We start from the raw sequence: 18298 nt of genomic DNA on the forward strand, positions 1-18298 counted from the left end.
TCACAGCCTTAAGCGCTAGCTGTTTCCATGTTAAAACAAGCTACGTGAGATGAACCACTAGCTGATATCATCTGGATTACCGTAACACTCAGGGTTCCGGTAATTACAGTTTTGTTTACTTAGCTTAGCCCAGTGGCAAGACCTGCTGAATTAGAAAGAAAAGTATTGGCAATTTAATACAATTATAATTGAAATCCGGCAATAAACTGTGGAGCAGTGGAAGATGTGGACATTAGAGACAGTTACTCCAACAAAAACAGGATAAAGGCAGGAGAAAGTACTCTTTTTACTTCTACTGATTTCAGAAGAAACAATCAATGAACAGGAGTCCCATGACTTTTGTCCATGTAGAGCATGAATCAGATAAATTCAGTCGATCACAGACAGGCTGACATTAGACAAAGACAGAAGGACAAAAGGACAGAAGGACAGCCTCCTATAAAAATGATTAGATTCATCTGGATTATAAATGACATTTACCCAGATTATTCCAGTTTTTACAGCAGAACAGTCTGGTCTAAAAGTAGCTTTTCAAAGTCAAAGTTCATTATTTATCAGCAGATATTTGATAATACAGAAACAAAAACTGGGAAAAGAAGTTGCGTAAAGTTTTTTAACCCCTTCAGACCCGTTCCTTGATTTCACTGCAGTTACAGCTTTAAGCCTGTTGAGATTAATTTAAATAACCTTTTTAATGTTCAAAAGCTCTTGTGGTGCTTCAATAAATCTGGTGACTTTGTTAGGCCAGTCTCTTTCTTATGGTGGAGGCATGAAAGCTGTCCTTAACTTTTGTGACCTCATGGATGAGTCGTTTCTGTGCTCTTGGGGTAATTTTGATCAGCCGGTCACTCCTGGGAAGGTTCACCACTGTTTCACATTTTTGCCATAGTGAATAATAGCTCTCACTGTGGTTCATTCACTGGAGTCTCAAAACTTTAGAAATGACTTTATAACCTTTTTTACAATAACAGATCTCAAATAATTTCATTTTCTTTTGTTCCTGAATGTATTTGGATATTGGTACGCTGATGTTTAGCTTTAGAGTTTAAGTCTACTTTGGTCTCTTTGTCAACAGAACAGGTGTGGCAGTAATCAGGTCTGGGTGTGGATTGAGAAATTGAACTCAGGTGTGATAAACCAGAGTTAAGGTTATGTTTTAACTGGATTTTTGGATTTTTTTTTCTCTCTTAATAATAAAATTAATTCACACTATCATGCTGCTATAGCACAACTTGCACTCTGGACTTCATTTTGCTGCTACTCGCCTACTCTCCCTATTGTTGTGTATTTCTCTTGATATCTATTTTGTTCTATTTTATTTCATCTTTTTAAACAATTTTTTCACATTTATCTATTTTTACATTTGCTCTTTTGGTTGTAAACTGGGCCGTGAGATCACAATTTTGTTTCATTCCACCTCTGGATCAATGACTTCTGGTACAAATCGGTTATTTTTAGTATCTCATTTAGAGGTGTTGTCGTATTATATTGTATGCAATAATAATACAACTTTTTTTTTTTTTTCAATTTTTTTTTTTTTTGCAGTAGTGTATTCTTGAAATATGTTTTTTTTTTATTCAGTGTTTGGTCATATCGTGATATTATTTTAGGGCCATATCGCTCACCTCTAGGCCAAATGCTTTTTACTCCAGTGTAATAATACACATAATTCACAATAATACAGTTTGTAAGAGTGTGTGTTGAGTGGAAGTTGAAGACTGTAGTGCTGTGAAAAGCATTTCCTAGAATTCCCTGAATTGTGTAATGTGTGTAATGTGTGTGTATGTGTGTGTGTGTGTGTTGCTCGCTACACTGGCAGAGGCCGAATGGTTTATCTGGCGCTGGTGTGTGAATGTGTGTGTGTGTGTGTGTGTGTGAGTTATAGGGAGGTGTTTACACTGCTGGTGGGAGGTGGTGGGCCGGGTTGATCTGTCAGTATAGTGTGTACCCGGTGTTAAATATAGCCGGGCTGCTATGCCGCTGCAGCATGTCACTCCTCCACACTTGCCCGGGCCTCCTGCTAAAAATTCCAACCTGACCTTCAGTCCTGAAGCTCCGGAGTGATCACACTCGTACACACAGAGCTGTTCAGAGTGGCTGAGAAACAGAAAACAAGCCGGAGAGGATTCCTCCTGATTCCTGAGGAACTCTTTATACCTGAGGAGCTTCAGCGTGAGCTCAGAGAGATGGAGGAGGCGTCTGAGGGCAGGAGAGCCGGTGGAAACTGTAGGAATGGTTAATATAAGGGACGAGTGAAAAGCAGCAAAGCATGGATACTGTACACCGCTGCCCGACCATGGACGGCACGGCCGTGTGCTGGAGCAAGGCGAGCGTGGTCAGCTTCATCAAGGGCCTGGGTACGTGTTGAGTTGACTTGGGGGAATTTTCTGTTTTATTCGGGGTCCTCTGTGATTTTATTCCCGTCCGGAACGACCATGTACATGTTTTTCTCATACTGAGAAAATTACAGGCTGAATTATCTACTGTTTTTCTCTGAACTCTGTGCTCCTCCGGTAATTTTAGTCCTGTCCCGACGCACATCTTTCGTTTCGTCTCTTCGCATTTTAATAAAATGCTAAAATTGCTATTTGTCCACTGCCGCACACCGTAATTACTCTACACTGTAGGTGCACGTTTCCACGGAGATCCACTTACTGTAAACACAACAGCGAGTGGAAGTGGAGGAGCTACTGAACGCAATGTCATGTGACCGAGAAAGCCGACAGGATGTATAGGGCTATAGTGAGATATCAGTACTGTATAGCATTGGTACTTTGTCTCTTGAAGTGACCTTTTGAGATTTTATTTTTATAAAAATATTAGAAAAAATATTCCAATTAGGGGTGGGCAATATGGCTTTAAAATAAAATCACGATATGTCATGGTATTTTCACTAATATCAATAGCGATATCAGTATATATATCAAGAATACACTACTGCAACAAAATCAAAAATAAACTTTATTATTACATACATTATGATATGGTACGATATGACACATATATAGATAAACTAAATATAATGCTTTATATTTTTATAAATATATTTATATTCCAGTTTCTTATGTCCTGTATTTTTCACACTATATGGTGCTCTTAAAATCCTTTAAATTTCCCAAAAAATCATCTTATTTATGAATTCTACCATTCAGGTGTTAAGGATCAGTAAAGACACTCAGAAGTTTCAGTTTAGTTCTCCAGCACTGAGACTGGAGCAGCATTAGCATTAGCGGCTAATCGCTATTTCCCTGTTCAAAGGTGAGTATTATCTTCCTGTAGCCTGCTGCTAACCATGGCTAGCACTGCTGGATGAGCATTAGCATTAACCGCTAACTGTGCTAAGGGTTAGCTTTTTTTGCTGTTCAGAGGTGAGTATATCGTACTGTAGTCTGTGTGTTTACAGTGGTTAATTAAGCTACGTGAGACAAACCACTAGCTAATATCCCCCTGGCTTACTGGAACACTCTGGGGTCCCCAGTGTAGCACTGTTTGGCGCCATTAGCCGCTAACCGCTAGCAGAGAGCCACTAATGCTAACGCTAACGCTCCAGCTTTTGTGTTAGAGAGAAATGTAAAAATCTAAGCTTACTGTACATAAAGGGAAGTGCTTTACTCAGTCAAATAAACAGTTTTCAAGAGAGAAATCTGTGTAGATTAACATCCAGCACTCGTTTAACTTTAAAAGAAAGTGTTTGTTATTACAGTTTCGTTTAGTTAGCTTAGCTTTACTTAACTTAGCTTAGTTAGCTTGAGTTGATACTTTAACTTCTACAGAAGTAACGTATTTTAAACACTAGTATCTGTATTTCTACCTACAGAGTAATGAATGAAGATATGTTTCACCTTTGTTTAAGTTATCAACTAGTATTAAAGCTATTTCCATATATACTACAATAAGCTGATAGTGTAATGATTTACAGGTCCATCTGTAAAGCATTTTTTCCACTGAATAAAATAATTTATTATTAGTATTAAAAATTATTTAATATTATTATTAGCATTTCTGATGATCATGAAGTCACGACTGTTTTTTCCCCAGTAGCTTTTTTTGTGGATTCCTCGTGGCTGCTTTTGGGGTGCTGCAGGATTTATGAGCTGGACTATTTGGGGCACAGAGTCATACATTAAACAGCAGAAATCTGTCACTGAATTGCATTGTGCACTGGGCACTAGTTTTTATATCTAATCCTAAAATCTACAGCCCACCAAAAATGCCTAGACAATCAAACAAAACAAAGAAACTCAATGTCAAGGGACAGCAACATGTATGTTGTTTTACATAAATGTAAAAAAAAAGACAACTCAAAAATTTTGAGTTTCTTTAATTTTGCCAAAAAAATATAATCTGGAATATAATCAAAAGGAAGATGGATGATCACAAACAAACTGAACTGAAATCAAACCAAACTGAACTGCTTGAATTTTTGCACCAGGAGTAAAGCAGCATAAAGTTATCCAAAAGCAGTGTGTAAGACTGGTGGAGGAGAAGAACATGATGCCAAGATGCATGAAAAAAACTGTGATTAAAAACCACCAGGGTTATTCCACCAAATATTGATTTCTGAACTCTTAAAACTTTATGAATGTGAACTCCCAGAGCTGTATGTTTTTATTTACCCTTATAATGAGTTCGGTATGATGTCATTGTTTTTGATGCATCATCCATATAAAGCAGTTTCTAAAGCTACTTTTTACTCTTTGTGAGGGAACAGGGTATTTTTTAGCATTGCAGGGGAATGATGTCATGTTTCGGTGGCAGAATGGGAACAGTCTGGGTGTTTCACTTCTGTTTGTCTGTGCTAAGATAAGAGCAGCTGATGCACTGAGGCGTTAGCCAGTGAGAGAAAGAAAGAGAGAGAGAGAGAGAGAGAGAGACTTTCTTTCTTTCTTTGAACTTGGGAAATGACCGAATGTCTAATAAACTGGGCTGAGCAGCACACTGACTTTATTTTCTTTCTTCTTTTCTGTTCATTTTCATTTTCTCTTTTCTCAGTAGCACATTTTGTGTGGTGAGGTTATTTTTTATTTTTTTGTATTTTATATCTCATATGGATACTGAAATCAGACAGTTTCACTCCACCCAATTCGCCAAAATCCCCCACTTCCTCATGCAACATGTCTAAAAGGCCAAACCCTTCTTCTAACCAGTATGTACTGTATTTGTGTGTGTTCTCTTTGGCAGCTTCTCCTGGATACAGTAAGCCTGCCGTGGTCCCAGTGAGCTGCTTCCAGGGCGAGAAAGGACCACCAGCCATGATGCCCATAAGCGTGGACCCCGAGAGCCGGCCGGGCGAGTACGTCCTCAAGAGCCTCTTCGCCAACTTCACCACACACTCCGAGCGCAAGATACGGATAGTGATGGCCGAGCCGCTGGTGAGTATGGCTTGGGTGGTTAATTTCCTTTAGATTAAAGGCTGATGTTGTTGTTATATTGTATACAGCACATGTAGTGTAGTTAGTTTTGGTTTCGCACTGAATTTTACGGGCGTTGCTACACCAGGACTATTTGGTCCAGTTTAAACGGACTCTGGTGGGTTTGTACCCTTAAGCCCTTTCAGTACGGGTTTAGTTTCTTAGGTGGTTCTGGGGTAATTGTTTCTATTATGGAGTTTTTTATCCTCTGTGATTTAATTCCCGTCCAGAACGATCATGTAGGTGTTTTTATCAGACGTCCTCTGAGAAAATTACAGGCTGAACTATCTACTGTTTTTCTCTGAACTCTGTGGTCTTCCGGTAATTTTAGTCTCGTCTCCTCGCCTTTAATAAAATAATAAAATTGTATTTTATTTATCCAGTGCCACGCACCGTAATTACACTTGGGTACGCATTTCCACGGAGATAAAGCAGCTTAACGCTGCACAAATATACTCCAAATATACTATTGTGCACCTTAGAGTCCGTAAAATACAGTATATAAATATAGTCCCCTGAAGCTTAAAAACTTTTATAACCTTTAAATCTCTCATCCTCTTTCGAAGGAATTTTCTAGATATGAAATGTTGTGAAATTTATGAGCTGGACCAACTTCCTCCTGACCCTATGACCACTGCTATTGCTCAGAGCTTGAGGAAATGCAGATGACCTTATTTCCTATTTTGCTCCACACTACCGCAGGAAGCAGTAATTATGGGTGCGTGTCTTCAGATAGGCTGCTGATTGACTGCAGATCAGCATCTTCCTGTTTCACTTTAAACAAACTGCAACCTGACTTCTAAACATCAGCAGATACTGTATTCCCATTTCTGTGAAAAAACTTATTTTTCTTTAATGTAAATAAACAACAATATGTGACTAGTGTAGGGCTCCCCATTGGCCCATATGCCCATATTGACCTTATTACAGAAATGCTTATCGTAAAATGCCCTTTCACATCTGATTTCTATGTACATTACATTTTAAAATTTAAAAAAAGTCTGTAGAGTTATAGTTTTTAAAGCAATAGAGTTGTAGCCTTTAAAGCAATAGAGTTAAATATTTTGAAACAATAGTTATAGTCTTAAAGCAATAGCATTACATACCTTAAAGCAATATAAGTGCAACTTTTGAGGCAATAGAGTTACATGTTTTGAAGCATAAGATTTACAGCCTTTGAGGCAATATAGTTACAGTCTTTGATGCAATAGATTTATAGTCTTTGAAGGAATAGAGTTACAGCCTTTGAAGCAATACAGTTATAGCAATAGAGTTACAAGACTTTGAAGCAGTAGAGTTACAGCCTGTGGACCAACAGTATTACAACCTTTAAAGCAGTCCTCAAATTAATAGAGTTGTAGTTTTTGAAGAAATAGAGTTAGAGCTTTTGAAGTGATATCGTTATATTTTTTAAACAATAGTTATAATATTTAAAGAGTTACAGCCTTTTTGAATAAAGCGGTATAGGCTTTGAAACAATAGAGTTACACCCTATAAAGCAATAGAGTTGCATGCTTTGAAGCAACAGAGTTAGAGTTCTTGAATCAGTTTTAGTCTTTAAGCAATAGAGTTTTAGTCTTTGAAGCAACATAATTTGAGTTCCGCACAAAAAGCAGAGACCAATAGAAATCATATAACACATAGTAGCTTTCACTTTCACAGTTAAGAATTTAATAAACAGTAACATCTTTATCTTGGAGACACAAGTTCTCTGCACTGGATCGAACCAAACAGTGGCCCTCCAGCTCGGGCAGCTCAGATGACCCTACGCTTCTAATGTGAGTGCTGGCTACAGTGAGGTATGGGGCACAGACCTGTCCGGTATTTTGAGATAAAGCCAAGGCATAAAAACAGATGTCTGACAGAATCGAGTTGAGGTGAGGGGAGGTCAGGGAATCGGCTCGGCCGGGGCAGCTGTTCCGGCTGATTGGAGCCGCAGTGTGGGGAGGTTAGCTAGTGCCGGCTGTTTCACACAAACTTAAAATGAGATCAACAGTTTTTTTAAAGTGATCCAAGCCCAATGTAACTTCAGAAGGGCAAAACTATATGCTCCATATAGTGATGAGTTTTAGCATTCAAATCTGAAAGACCTTTAAAAAAAAGAGGCTATCTCAAAGCCATTGTGAAGCATTATGATGACCTATTACTATCTCAAAGTCATTGTGAAGCATTATAATGACCTATTACTATCTCAAAGCCATTGCAAAGGCCAAGCACAAACTCAGACACTGCAAAAAAAGTCTTATGATTACCCTTCATTATCTCAAAGACATTGGCAAAAAACAATGTTATCTCAATGCCATTGTGAAGCATTATGACGACCAAACGCTATCTTAAAGCCACTGTAAAGCATTGTGGGGATGCATAACTATCTCAAAGTCATTGCCAAGGCCAAGCACAAACTCGGACACTGCAAAATAAAGATGCTAACTTGAAACCATTGTGAATTATTATGATTATCTATCATTATCTTCAAGTCAATGCAAACGCAAAGCGCTATCTCAAAGACATTGTCAAAAAAACAAGACTATCTAAAAGCTATTGTGAAGCATTATGGTTACCCATCATTATCTCAGAGTCATTGCAGAGGCCAATCACTATCTCAAAGACATTCGCAAAAAAACAATGCTATCTCAAAGCCATGGCAAACACAAAGCACTATCTCAAAGATATTGGCAAAAAACAATGCTATCTCAAAGCCACTGTGAAACATTATGATGACCCATCACTATCTCAAAGTCATTGCAAAGACCCAACACTATCTCAAGGCCATTGTAAAGCGTTGTGAAGACCTAGAATACATCTCAAATGCAATGTAAAGGGACCTTGGAAAGGTTTCAAAAGCCATAGTTAAGACCCAACACTATTTCAAGTTTACTTCAGTTCAGTTCCTTTTATTTGTGTAGTGTCTTTTCAGAACAGATAACACAAAAAACACAACCAGTATATATATTTTACAATTTTAAAGCCACTACCAGCAAAGGTTGGTTTTATAATGGATTTTCCACTACTATATAACTCTTGAAGAACCTTATTTTAATAATATATAGCTACAGGGCATCCTCTTCTTGTGACTAGTGTTGAGTATTTGAGTTTTTTTCTTCAGAAGTCGCCCAGAGACATTTTGAAGTTATTATTGATGACGGCTACAAAGACCCGGAACATCAAAACAGCATGAAACATGGTGTAGGATTAGAGCTGAAGGCCGTGACCCTGATTTTCTTGATCACAGCATTCCAGATCTCCAAGTCCCATTCATAACATTCCAGACTTCACCTGCAGCCATGCTGAGAAGCAGCAGAGCTTTAGAACATCTCCTATTAAAATGCAGGGATGGAGGAGACAGGGAAGTAAAAGCGCTGTTTGCTTTCTTTAAAGTGTAGCAGCTCTTCCTGTAGTTTTTACTGGTGTTGAGAAAGTTGATTGTGCTTTTATATGTAATAAAAATATTGTTATGATTATTATAAAAGCTCTGTAGAACAATAGCTACATTAACCTCTTGTGAAAGGGCATTTGCTTCAGAAAAGGACGCCGCACTTTCCTCAAAAGCAGCATAAATCAATTCCTGCTCTCAACCTACAATATTTATGAGCCAAAAACTAAAAGACTTCTTTAGTGCTCTGAAAGAGCGAGAATTGAATTAACCAGACTGAGTGCACTTCCTGTCTGGCTCGTCTCGTAGACGCATTTAGCGCTGTTGTCTCGGCTGCTCTTACGCAGCCCCGCCCAAAGTCAAAGCAGACGAAACTGTTTAAATGGAGTCTGGAAACACCAACACTGTGACCTTAGTCACCTTGTTTGCCAGTCCAGACAGCAAGAACGTGACTCAATCTGACAGTAAAAAAGACCAATTCTATCTCAAAGCCATAGTGAAGACTCAACACTATCTCAAAGTCAATTTGATTTCTCAGTATTATCTCAATCATGGAGTATTATATCAGTATTAAGTCTTTATGATTCTGTTTCATAGCTTAATGATGACCTAGCACAATCTATCTCAAAGTCATTCTGAAGACCCTTTTTGGATACCCAGCACTATCTCAAAGCCCATTTGAAGATTCAGCACTATCTTAAAGCTAATTTGAAGATTCAGCACCATCTCAAAGCTAGTCTGAGGACCCAACACTATATCTCAAAGCTGTTATGTTGACCCAACACCATCTCAGAGCTATTCTGAACACCCAACACTATCTTATAGCTAGTATGATGGCCCAGCACTATCTCAAAGCCATTTTGAAGACCAAACCGTATCATAATGTGATTACGTACCCTCAACAGTATCTATATGCCACTGTGATGACCAGACACAATGTCAGAGTTAATGTTAATATCCAACACTGTCTATCTCAAAGCCCTTTTGATACCCAGCACCATCTCAAAGCAAATTCACAGATTCAGCATCATCTCAAAGCCATTGTAAAGACCCAACACTATCTCAAAGTCAATTTTGCAGATTTAGCCCCATCTCAAAGCCAGTCTTAGGACCCAACACTATAACTCAGAGCTTTTATGAGGACCCAACACCATTTTAAATCTATCCTAAACACCCAACACTATCTATCTCATAGCTATTATGATGACCCAACACTACCTCAAAGCCATTTTATAGACTATAATCTATCCATATGTCAATAAGTACCCATAACACTATCTATATGCCACTGTAAAGACCCGACACTAATTCTTTTTTTTTTTTTTATTATTTTTTTATTGTCATACAGAATCATACATGTCATTATGGGACATTTAAATCTTTGTGTGTGTATGTACGCATACACATACATCAAAAACAGACAATAGTCAAACATTTCTGTAAGTCCCCATACTTAAAACTTTTTTTCTTTTTTTTTTTCTTTTTTCTTCCCCTTCCCTCCTTCCCCTTCCCCCTCCTATTCTCCCCCTCCCACCCTCAAACAACAGAAAGAACAAAAAAAAAAAAAAACAAATAGTGCCCACAATATCAAAACTATATACATACAGGGGGTGATCTTATCTGTACAGAGATATATTTAGTTTGTGAATATGAAGTCAGGTCTAAGGGGTGTGACATATTCGACCCATTTTTTCCAGTCTGAGAGGAATTGTCTCACTGTAAGATTAACAAAAGCAGTTATCTTCTCCATTTCATATATATCCATTATAATATCCATCCATGCATTTATAGTAGGACACTCCTGTGATAGCCACTTCCTAGTAAGAGTTTTCTTGGCAGCCACCAGCAATATGTTCATTAGATATTTATCCCTTTTCTCCCACTTTTGGGGTATGAGCCCAAAATATAAAGTCTTACTTTCTAAGGAAATTTCACATTCAAATATCTCTTGTAGGGCTTCATGTATCCTCTTCCAGTAGTCCTTAATACCGGGGCAGTCCCAGAATATATGGTAATGTGTAGCATTTAAATTTCCACAGTTCCTCCAGCACACTGGGGGGTTATTATCATAATGGGCCTTCTGAGAGGGTGTAACAAAATATCTTATCAGGTTTTTCCAACCAAACTCTCTCCAATACAGGGACCTAGTGCACTTCCATTGATATCTCCATATTGTTTTCCATTCTTCATCTGATATAGTTATCCCTCCTTCCCTCTCCCATTTACTTTTAATATATAGAGTTGAATGTGGTTTTAAATCTGATAGGGCTCCATACAAACACGAAATAATTCTGCCACCGGTATCTGCATTATATGCTTTCCTGAACAAATCCATTAGACCTGCACTCAACTCAGTTATATTTTGTGCCTTTGTTTTAATAAAGTTTCGCATCTGTAAGTATCGATAAAAATCTTGTTTTTCTAACGAATATTTTTTTTTAAACTTTTCAAAACTAGGTAGTGCTCCTTCTTCCAGGATTGTACACAGTGCTGTTATTCCCTTGGTTGTCCAGTCCTTAAATCTGGAGTCCAGTTTGTTTGGGGTAAAGTTAGAATCATATGCACACCATTTAAGAATTGCAATGTCTCCCTCTAAGTTATATTCTTTTATAATCCTTTTCCACACTTTAAGGGTCCATTTCACCCATGGATTCTCAATGGTATTTATATAGTCTTGTAGTTTGTCATCTGCTAGGATTGTCTGTATGGGGATGGGGATGACTTTTTCTTCAATATTCTTCCAGTGTGCATTATATATTGGGTTGCACCAATATATAACAGCCCTCATTTGTGCTGCAAGGTAATAATCTCTCAAAGAGGGTAGACCCCAGCCCCCCTTTTCTTTAATTAGTTGTAAGGTTTTAAGGCGAACCCTAGGTCTTTTTCCTTGCCAAATATATCTCGATATCATTTTATCCCATTCATCAAATTGGTTTTGGTTAATTTCTATAGGTAAGGTTTGGAATAAATATAATAATCTCGGTAGTACATTCATTTTAATGGATTCAATCCTTGAACTAAAACTAAAAAAAGGAATTAGATTCCATCTTGTGATGTCCTCTTTAATTCTTTCATTAATAGGCTGATAATTATATTCTGATAATTTTGCAAGATCTTTTGGTATTGTAATCCCTAGATATTTCAGAAATCCTGTGTGCCATGTCAGAGGGTACCTATTTGTAATTGTTTCTGGTGGGTTATAATTATATGAGAGTAGCTGAGTTTTGCTTACATTAATTTTATATCCTGAAAGTTGACCATATAGTTCAAACGACCGCATCAGGTGGGGTAAAGAATGTGTTGGCTGTGCTAGGTATACGAGGATATCATCGGCATAGCAAGCTAGTTTATGTTCTACCCCTTTAATTGTAATTCCAATAATGTCCTCCTTTTGTCTAATGAATTGGGCCAGTGGCTCCAAGTATAGAGCAAACAACTGGGGTGACCACGCACATCCCTGTCTAGAACCCCTTTCTATTGTAAAGCTATTTGATAAATGTCCGTTGATCTTAATCCTGGCTACTCGGTTATTATAGAGGGCCTGTATAGTTGTAATAATTGTTTCGTGTAGGCCAAATCTGTGTAGAACTCTATAAAGAAAAATCCAGTTAACTGAATCGAATGCCTTTTCAGCATCAACACTCATCACTATGGCTTTTATGTTGTTTTTTTGTATATGGTCTATGACATGTAGGGATCTTCGTATATTGTCTTGTGTTTGACGTTGTTTTACAAAGCCAGTCTGATCATTATGAATTAATCTGGGTAGAAACTCCTCTAGTCGTTTAGCCATAATAGAAGTAAAGAGTCTATAATCTACATTTAGAACAGATATTGGTCTGTATGACCCACACTCTGTATTATCCTTGCCTTCCTTTAATACAGCTGAAATTACTGCTTCCTTCCAGCTAGGTGGTGTTTGTGCCTCTTTCAAAACCCAGTTCAGTGTAGGAAGCATAACCGGAATCAGTTCTTTACGGAATTCCTTGTACCATTCCGCTGTGAAACCATCCAGTCCTGGTGATTTGTTTAATTTGAGTTTACTGATTGCCGCATTTAGTTCGTCTTCAGTTATGTCGTTAATAAGCACTTCGTTTTGTTCATCATTTAAAGTAGGTAACTCCAATGAGTTCAAAAAAGCATCGATCTGGGTCACACTTCCCCCTGGAATTTTTGAATATAGCGTTTTATAAAATGTTTCAAAGGCATCTTGGATTTCAGTTAGCTTGTGTTTTATTTTCTTCGTACTTGGATCCTTAATTTTATGTACTGTATTTTCTGCTATCTTTTTTTTCAATTTCCAAGCCAATATTTTCATTGATTTAGACCCGCTTTCATAATATCTCTGTTTTAGAAATTTTAGTTTTGTTTTAATTTCTTGTGTAGTCAAGCTATTAATTTCATATCTAATGTTCCTAATTTCCTCAAATATGTTTTGTGCCCTGCATGACTTGTGTTTTTTTTCTAATTCCTTCAGTTTCCTTTGCAACTCCTCCATTCTCTGGTTCTTTATTTTTTTCTTATAAGTTGTTGTTGCTATAATTTTACCCCGTAGAACTGCCTTTAGGGTATCCCATAATATAGGCGGGGAAACCTCCCCGTTATCATTAAATTCCAAATAGTTTGTAATTTCTGTTTTAATTTGTTCCTTAAAGCAAGGGTCCTTAAGTAAACTTGAATTTAGTCTCCAAATTGTATTCTTTTGCCGAGTACCAAGGTCAACGTACAGATATATAGGCGCATGGTCACTTAGGTCTATCGCTCCAATTCCACAGGAGTGTATATTATCTTTGTCTGTTGCAAATGTAATAAAATAGTCTATCCGTGTGTAATGGGAATGAGGAGCAGAATAATATGTATAATCCCGTCTGTTCGGAAATAGTTCTCTCCATACGTCTATTAAACCAACCTCCTTAAAAAGAGTGTTTATTTTCTTATGTAGTGTCTTTGGTTCATTGGTTTTTCCACTAGAAGAATCCAACTTAGGTTGTAGGTGTGTATTTAAGTCTCCTCCGCATATTAAAATTCCTTCTGTTTTCGTTACCATAATATTAGTAATCTTCTGGAAGAAACTAAAGTCACTTCCTGGTGGTGCATAAATATTTAGTAAGGTGACTGGTTGTCCCTCTACCTTTCCCTGTACTAAAATAAATCTGCCCTCTTTATCCCCCATTTCCATTTTTTTCTCAAAATGTAACTTACTTGATATAAGAATAGCAACTCCTCTCCTATGTCCAGATTTATATGAGGAGAAAAATAAATGTGTAAAGCCCATCCCCCTTAATTTTCCATGTTCCTTATCATTTAAGTGAGTTTCTTGTAGATACACTACATGGGCTTGTTCTTTCTTCATTTTAGATATAATTTTCTTCCGTTTAATAGGGTTTAGCAGCCCATTTACATTGAAAGAAATAATCTTTACCTTATTACTAGCCATATGTGTTTACAGACTGGTGGCCAATTATACTCACAGACATAGAACTTGGTTGATCCACCCCCTGAATAAAAAGAGAAAAAGCAAACAAAAAGAAAACCAATAACAGTGAAACTCGAACATGAACTTGAGTCTGGTTCCAAGGCTGGGGTCTCAAATAATAGACCCTATATGGGGCTGGGAAAAACATCCAGCCGTGGGGGAAAGCCTCTACCATCTGTGTGTAGAGGGCCCCCACCGAAGCAGTCCCAACAAAAAGAGAAAAAAAACTGTCCATTAACTCCCATGTATTCCTCCCATGTATTTTTACGATATTAGTAGGGGAAATTATATCAGAAATTATATTATATCAGAAAGCAATATAATGGCTTACTGTACGTAGGGAATGCAGCATATTATGCATGGCAATGACAGGACAGCGTCATATATACATATTTGTGCGCTATATTTTAGCTTGTCCGCATTGTCCAAGTCAATGGACTCGTATTTACTCGCCCAAAGCAGGTGAAGTCTGCCTTCTGAAGGTTCGTAACCTCTCTCGGATATTGCTCTCTCGCTCCTCCACCTGCCTCTGCTTTCTCAGTTCTCCCATAGTTACCCACGCAGAGCGGGAGAGCTGCTCGGTCAGGCTCTCTCTTGATGTAATCACGTTGACAGGGAATCCTCTGTCCTTCATATCTTTAGTCGCTTCCTCCACTGTGTGATATAGTTGCGTCCCGTCCTCGTAAAATACTCGCAGTTTTGCAGGAAACGGGGTTTGGTAGCGTATGCTTTTCTGCTTTAGCACTCGCTTTGCCTCGGAGTATTCCCTGCGTTTCTGTAGTACTGCTGGAGGATAGTCCTGGTCAAAGTATATTGGTCTCCCTTTCCAAAGCACTCTTTTCTGGCCCCATGCCTTGCGAAGGATTTCTTCCTTGGTTTTGTAGCGGAGAAATTTGATTATTATTGACCGCGGCTTATCCTCGTTGCTCCCGGAGGATCTCGGAGCGAGGGAGCGGTGTGCTCTCTCAATCTCCAGCTGGGTGCTCGTGGGTAGCTCCAGCGTTTGCCGTAGTAAAGTCTCGATAAACTCCACCATAGACGGTCCCTCCTCTCCTTCTGCGACATTATATATCCTCAGATTCTCTCGCCGAGACCTGCCTTCCTGATCGAGCAGTTTGCTCTCTTGCTGGGTCACTACTTTTATCAGTTTGTCCAGAACTTGTTCGACATTTTGTACGCGACTCTCCGTCTTTTCAATCCGTGCCTCTGCCTGAGCTATTTTACGGTTGATATTGTTAAGCTCCGACTTGATATCAAATAACTGCTGGTTCGCATCTTTGCGAAAGTCCCGTATCTCCTCCAGAACTCTCGCCAAGCTAGCTGCCTCGTGTACTTGAGGATTAGCATTAGCTTCGTTACCTTGTGCTTGTGTGGAGCTGTTTTCTGCATTTTCCTCGTTTGTCGGCTCCTCTGTAGTGCTTTTTTTGTTCACGTCCCTTTTCCCCATTCTTGCCCCACTTAGTAATATAAACTTGCAATTATTTTAGCTGATTTAAAGGGGCGAAATGCTAGTTTTTCGGAGGAGCCGAGATCTTAGGCTGCCATTCAGGTGGATGACGTCACCGGAACCCCGACCCGACACTAATTCAAAGCCAAAAGGAAGATCCAACACTATCTCAAAGTCAAGCAGAAAATTTGTCTTTATCACTCACACTGGTGGCTCTGATAATTCAGCTTGTTTATTTGAGTGTAAAGGTGACGGGGAGAGACTTGTTTGCTGAAATAAAAATGTAAAGGTTTTATTACAGACTGTTCTCCAGCTTTACTGTGTTTCTTTTAAAACGTGAAGTCTTAAATTCTTTACAGACCTGAACCAGACTTTTGTTGTTTTCACAGGAAAAGCCATTAACAAAGTCACTACAGAGAGGAGAGGACCCACAGTTTGACCAAGTGAGTCTCCACTACACACACACACTGTTATAGAAAAGTGTGTAAAGGTCTGAGTCCTCTCAGACTGACCTGCTGAGCCAGACTTTAGATATTATTGGAATGATTATAGATCTGTCTGCCCGGTGCATTAACACACTCCTGAGGAACTCCAGAGGAGGTTTTACACCTGATTTTTATCCAGTACAGTGCAGGAAAGAGGGATAAATGGATGGTTATATAATATAGGGGTGTGTAATAGACCTCAGTTAGTTTATTTATCTTATGACATCATCCTGATTATGTAGGTATTAATACACTCTCAAAAGTAATGATGATTCAGGTGGTTCTTAAGAAGATCTTTTCTGTAGTCTCATTTTTTCTTTTTTCTTTTCTACAGTTCTCTTCTCTTATCTAATTTCTTCTCTTCTCTTCTCATATTGTCTCATCAAATCTTGCCTCGCCTTCTTGTCTTCTTGTCTAATCTTGTCTCATCTGTCTTCTTTTTCTTTCTTTTTCTTTTCTTTTTTCTATACGCTTCAATTCTTTTCTCATCTTGCCTCGCCTCTTCTCTTCTTTTCTCCTCTTATCTATTATCAACTTTTCTTGTATCTAATTTCTTCTCTTCTCTTCTTATTTTGTCTTGTCTATACTTACCTTACCAGATCGTGTCTCATTTGTTCTTTTTTCACCTCTTTTCTCCTCTTTTTCTCCTCTTTTTCTCTGCTTCTCTCATCAATTCTTTCCTTGACTCATCTTGTTGCATCTGTTCTCTTTTTCTTCTATACATTTCTCTTCTTGCCTTACCTCTTCTCTTATTTTCTCCTCTCTTCTATGATCATCTTATCTTCTCCTTCCATCTCATTTCTTCTCTTTTCTTCTTATTTTCTCTTACCTATACTCACCACATCTTGTCTCATTTGTTCTCCTTTCTACTCTACACTTCTTCTCTCATCAAATTTTTTTCTCTTCTTTTCTTTTCTCTTATTTTTTCTGATCATGTCTCTTCTCTTTTCTACACTTCTTCTCTTATTGTCTTGTCTAGTCTCTCCTTTTCTCTTTTTTTGTAATCCTTTTTGTTCTCCTCTCTTCTACCCTCATCTAATTTATTCTCTTCTCCTTTCTTCTTATTTAGCCTTGTCTATTCTCACCTCTTGTCTGTTCTCTTTTCATCTCTACACTTCTCTCTTCTCTTCTCTTCTCTTCTCTTCTTATCCAATATCTTCTCCTCTCTTCTCTTATTTTGTCTCATCTCTTCTCTTCACTTCCCTTTTTTTTCTTACTTCCTCCTCTCTTATCTTGTTTTGTCTCATATTGTTTTATATACAGTATTTTGTCTTGTCTATTTTTGTCTCATTTCTGCTCTTTTCTTATCTTCTTTGATTTCATGAATATTTACAGGACATTTATGCATCTTCCCTTATTCAACATTCTCACAAATATCCTCTAATATCCTCCAGACAGTCAGAAAATTGACATCAACCAACATCATTAACCGAATTAATTCATGTTACATAAAATAGTGTAATGTCCTTTTCTTTTTTCTTTGTAATTAAGTTTTATTATAAGTTTTTTGATGTCCTTTTCTTGCAGCCAACCTTTTTCTTGTGGATGCAGTGTATTTCAGGACTTTGTTAAATTAATCAGGCTGTTGGACGTATGTTTTGTCCTGCAGTTGATCAGCACTATGAGCTCTCTGGCCGAGTACTGTCTGCCCTCCATCCTCCGCACTCTGTTCGACTGGTACAAGAGACAGAACGGAGAGGAGGACGAATCCCACGAGTACAGACCACGCTCCAACACCAAGTCCAAGAAGTAAGTCAGATATGCTTATTAGTGTGTTCTGAGTATAAAAGCTATATTATTAAATATTTTACTTAGGTACTGTCTGCATTAAGTGCATCACTGTACAAAAAAGGCCTGAGTCATTATGACGGATGGAGAGGAAGCGTCACAAAATATCATTTGGAGAAGATATAACATTGATTCGAATTTAAAGTTTAAATTTTCAGGATAATTGAGGTGTTTTACCCAATGTATGTGTGCTTTTTTATTTGTGTGTAGAGCTCAGAGAGTATGAGACATGCTTTTAGAAAATGTGTGTAGACAATCCAATATGTATATAGATGTTTTACACACATATTGATCTATTTTAAGCATTTATTTATTTTA

The 18298-nt window shown here is 38.0% G+C and overlaps 1 protein-coding gene across 8 annotated transcripts in view; it reads left to right on the forward strand.

The window, feature by feature from the left end:
* frya (furry homolog a (Drosophila)) overlaps nt 1-18298 on the forward strand; it is a 117236-nt gene that overhangs the window by 27924 nt on the left and 71014 nt on the right. For 7 of the 8 annotated variants that reach the window (XR_007425345.1, XM_049467260.1, XM_022668788.2 and 4 more), the window contains exons 2-4: nt 5182-5372; nt 16097-16150; nt 17802-17941. Coding sequence is in view for 7 of the 8 variants with exons in the window: in XM_022668788.2 (XP_022524509.2) it covers nt 5182-5372; nt 16097-16150; nt 17802-17941 (385 nt within the window). In the remaining variant the exon portion in view is untranslated. Of the gene's footprint in view, nt 1-2027; nt 2358-5181; nt 5373-16096; nt 16151-17801; nt 17942-18298 lie in introns of those variants that run through there. The other variant, XM_049467257.1, reaches the window with a different exon arrangement.

Source organism: Astyanax mexicanus, chromosome 18 (assembly GCF_023375975.1).
Source record: "Astyanax mexicanus isolate ESR-SI-001 chromosome 18, AstMex3_surface, whole genome shotgun sequence".
In the NCBI taxonomy this organism is placed as follows: Eukaryota; Metazoa; Chordata; class Actinopteri; order Characiformes; family Acestrorhamphidae; genus Astyanax; species Astyanax mexicanus.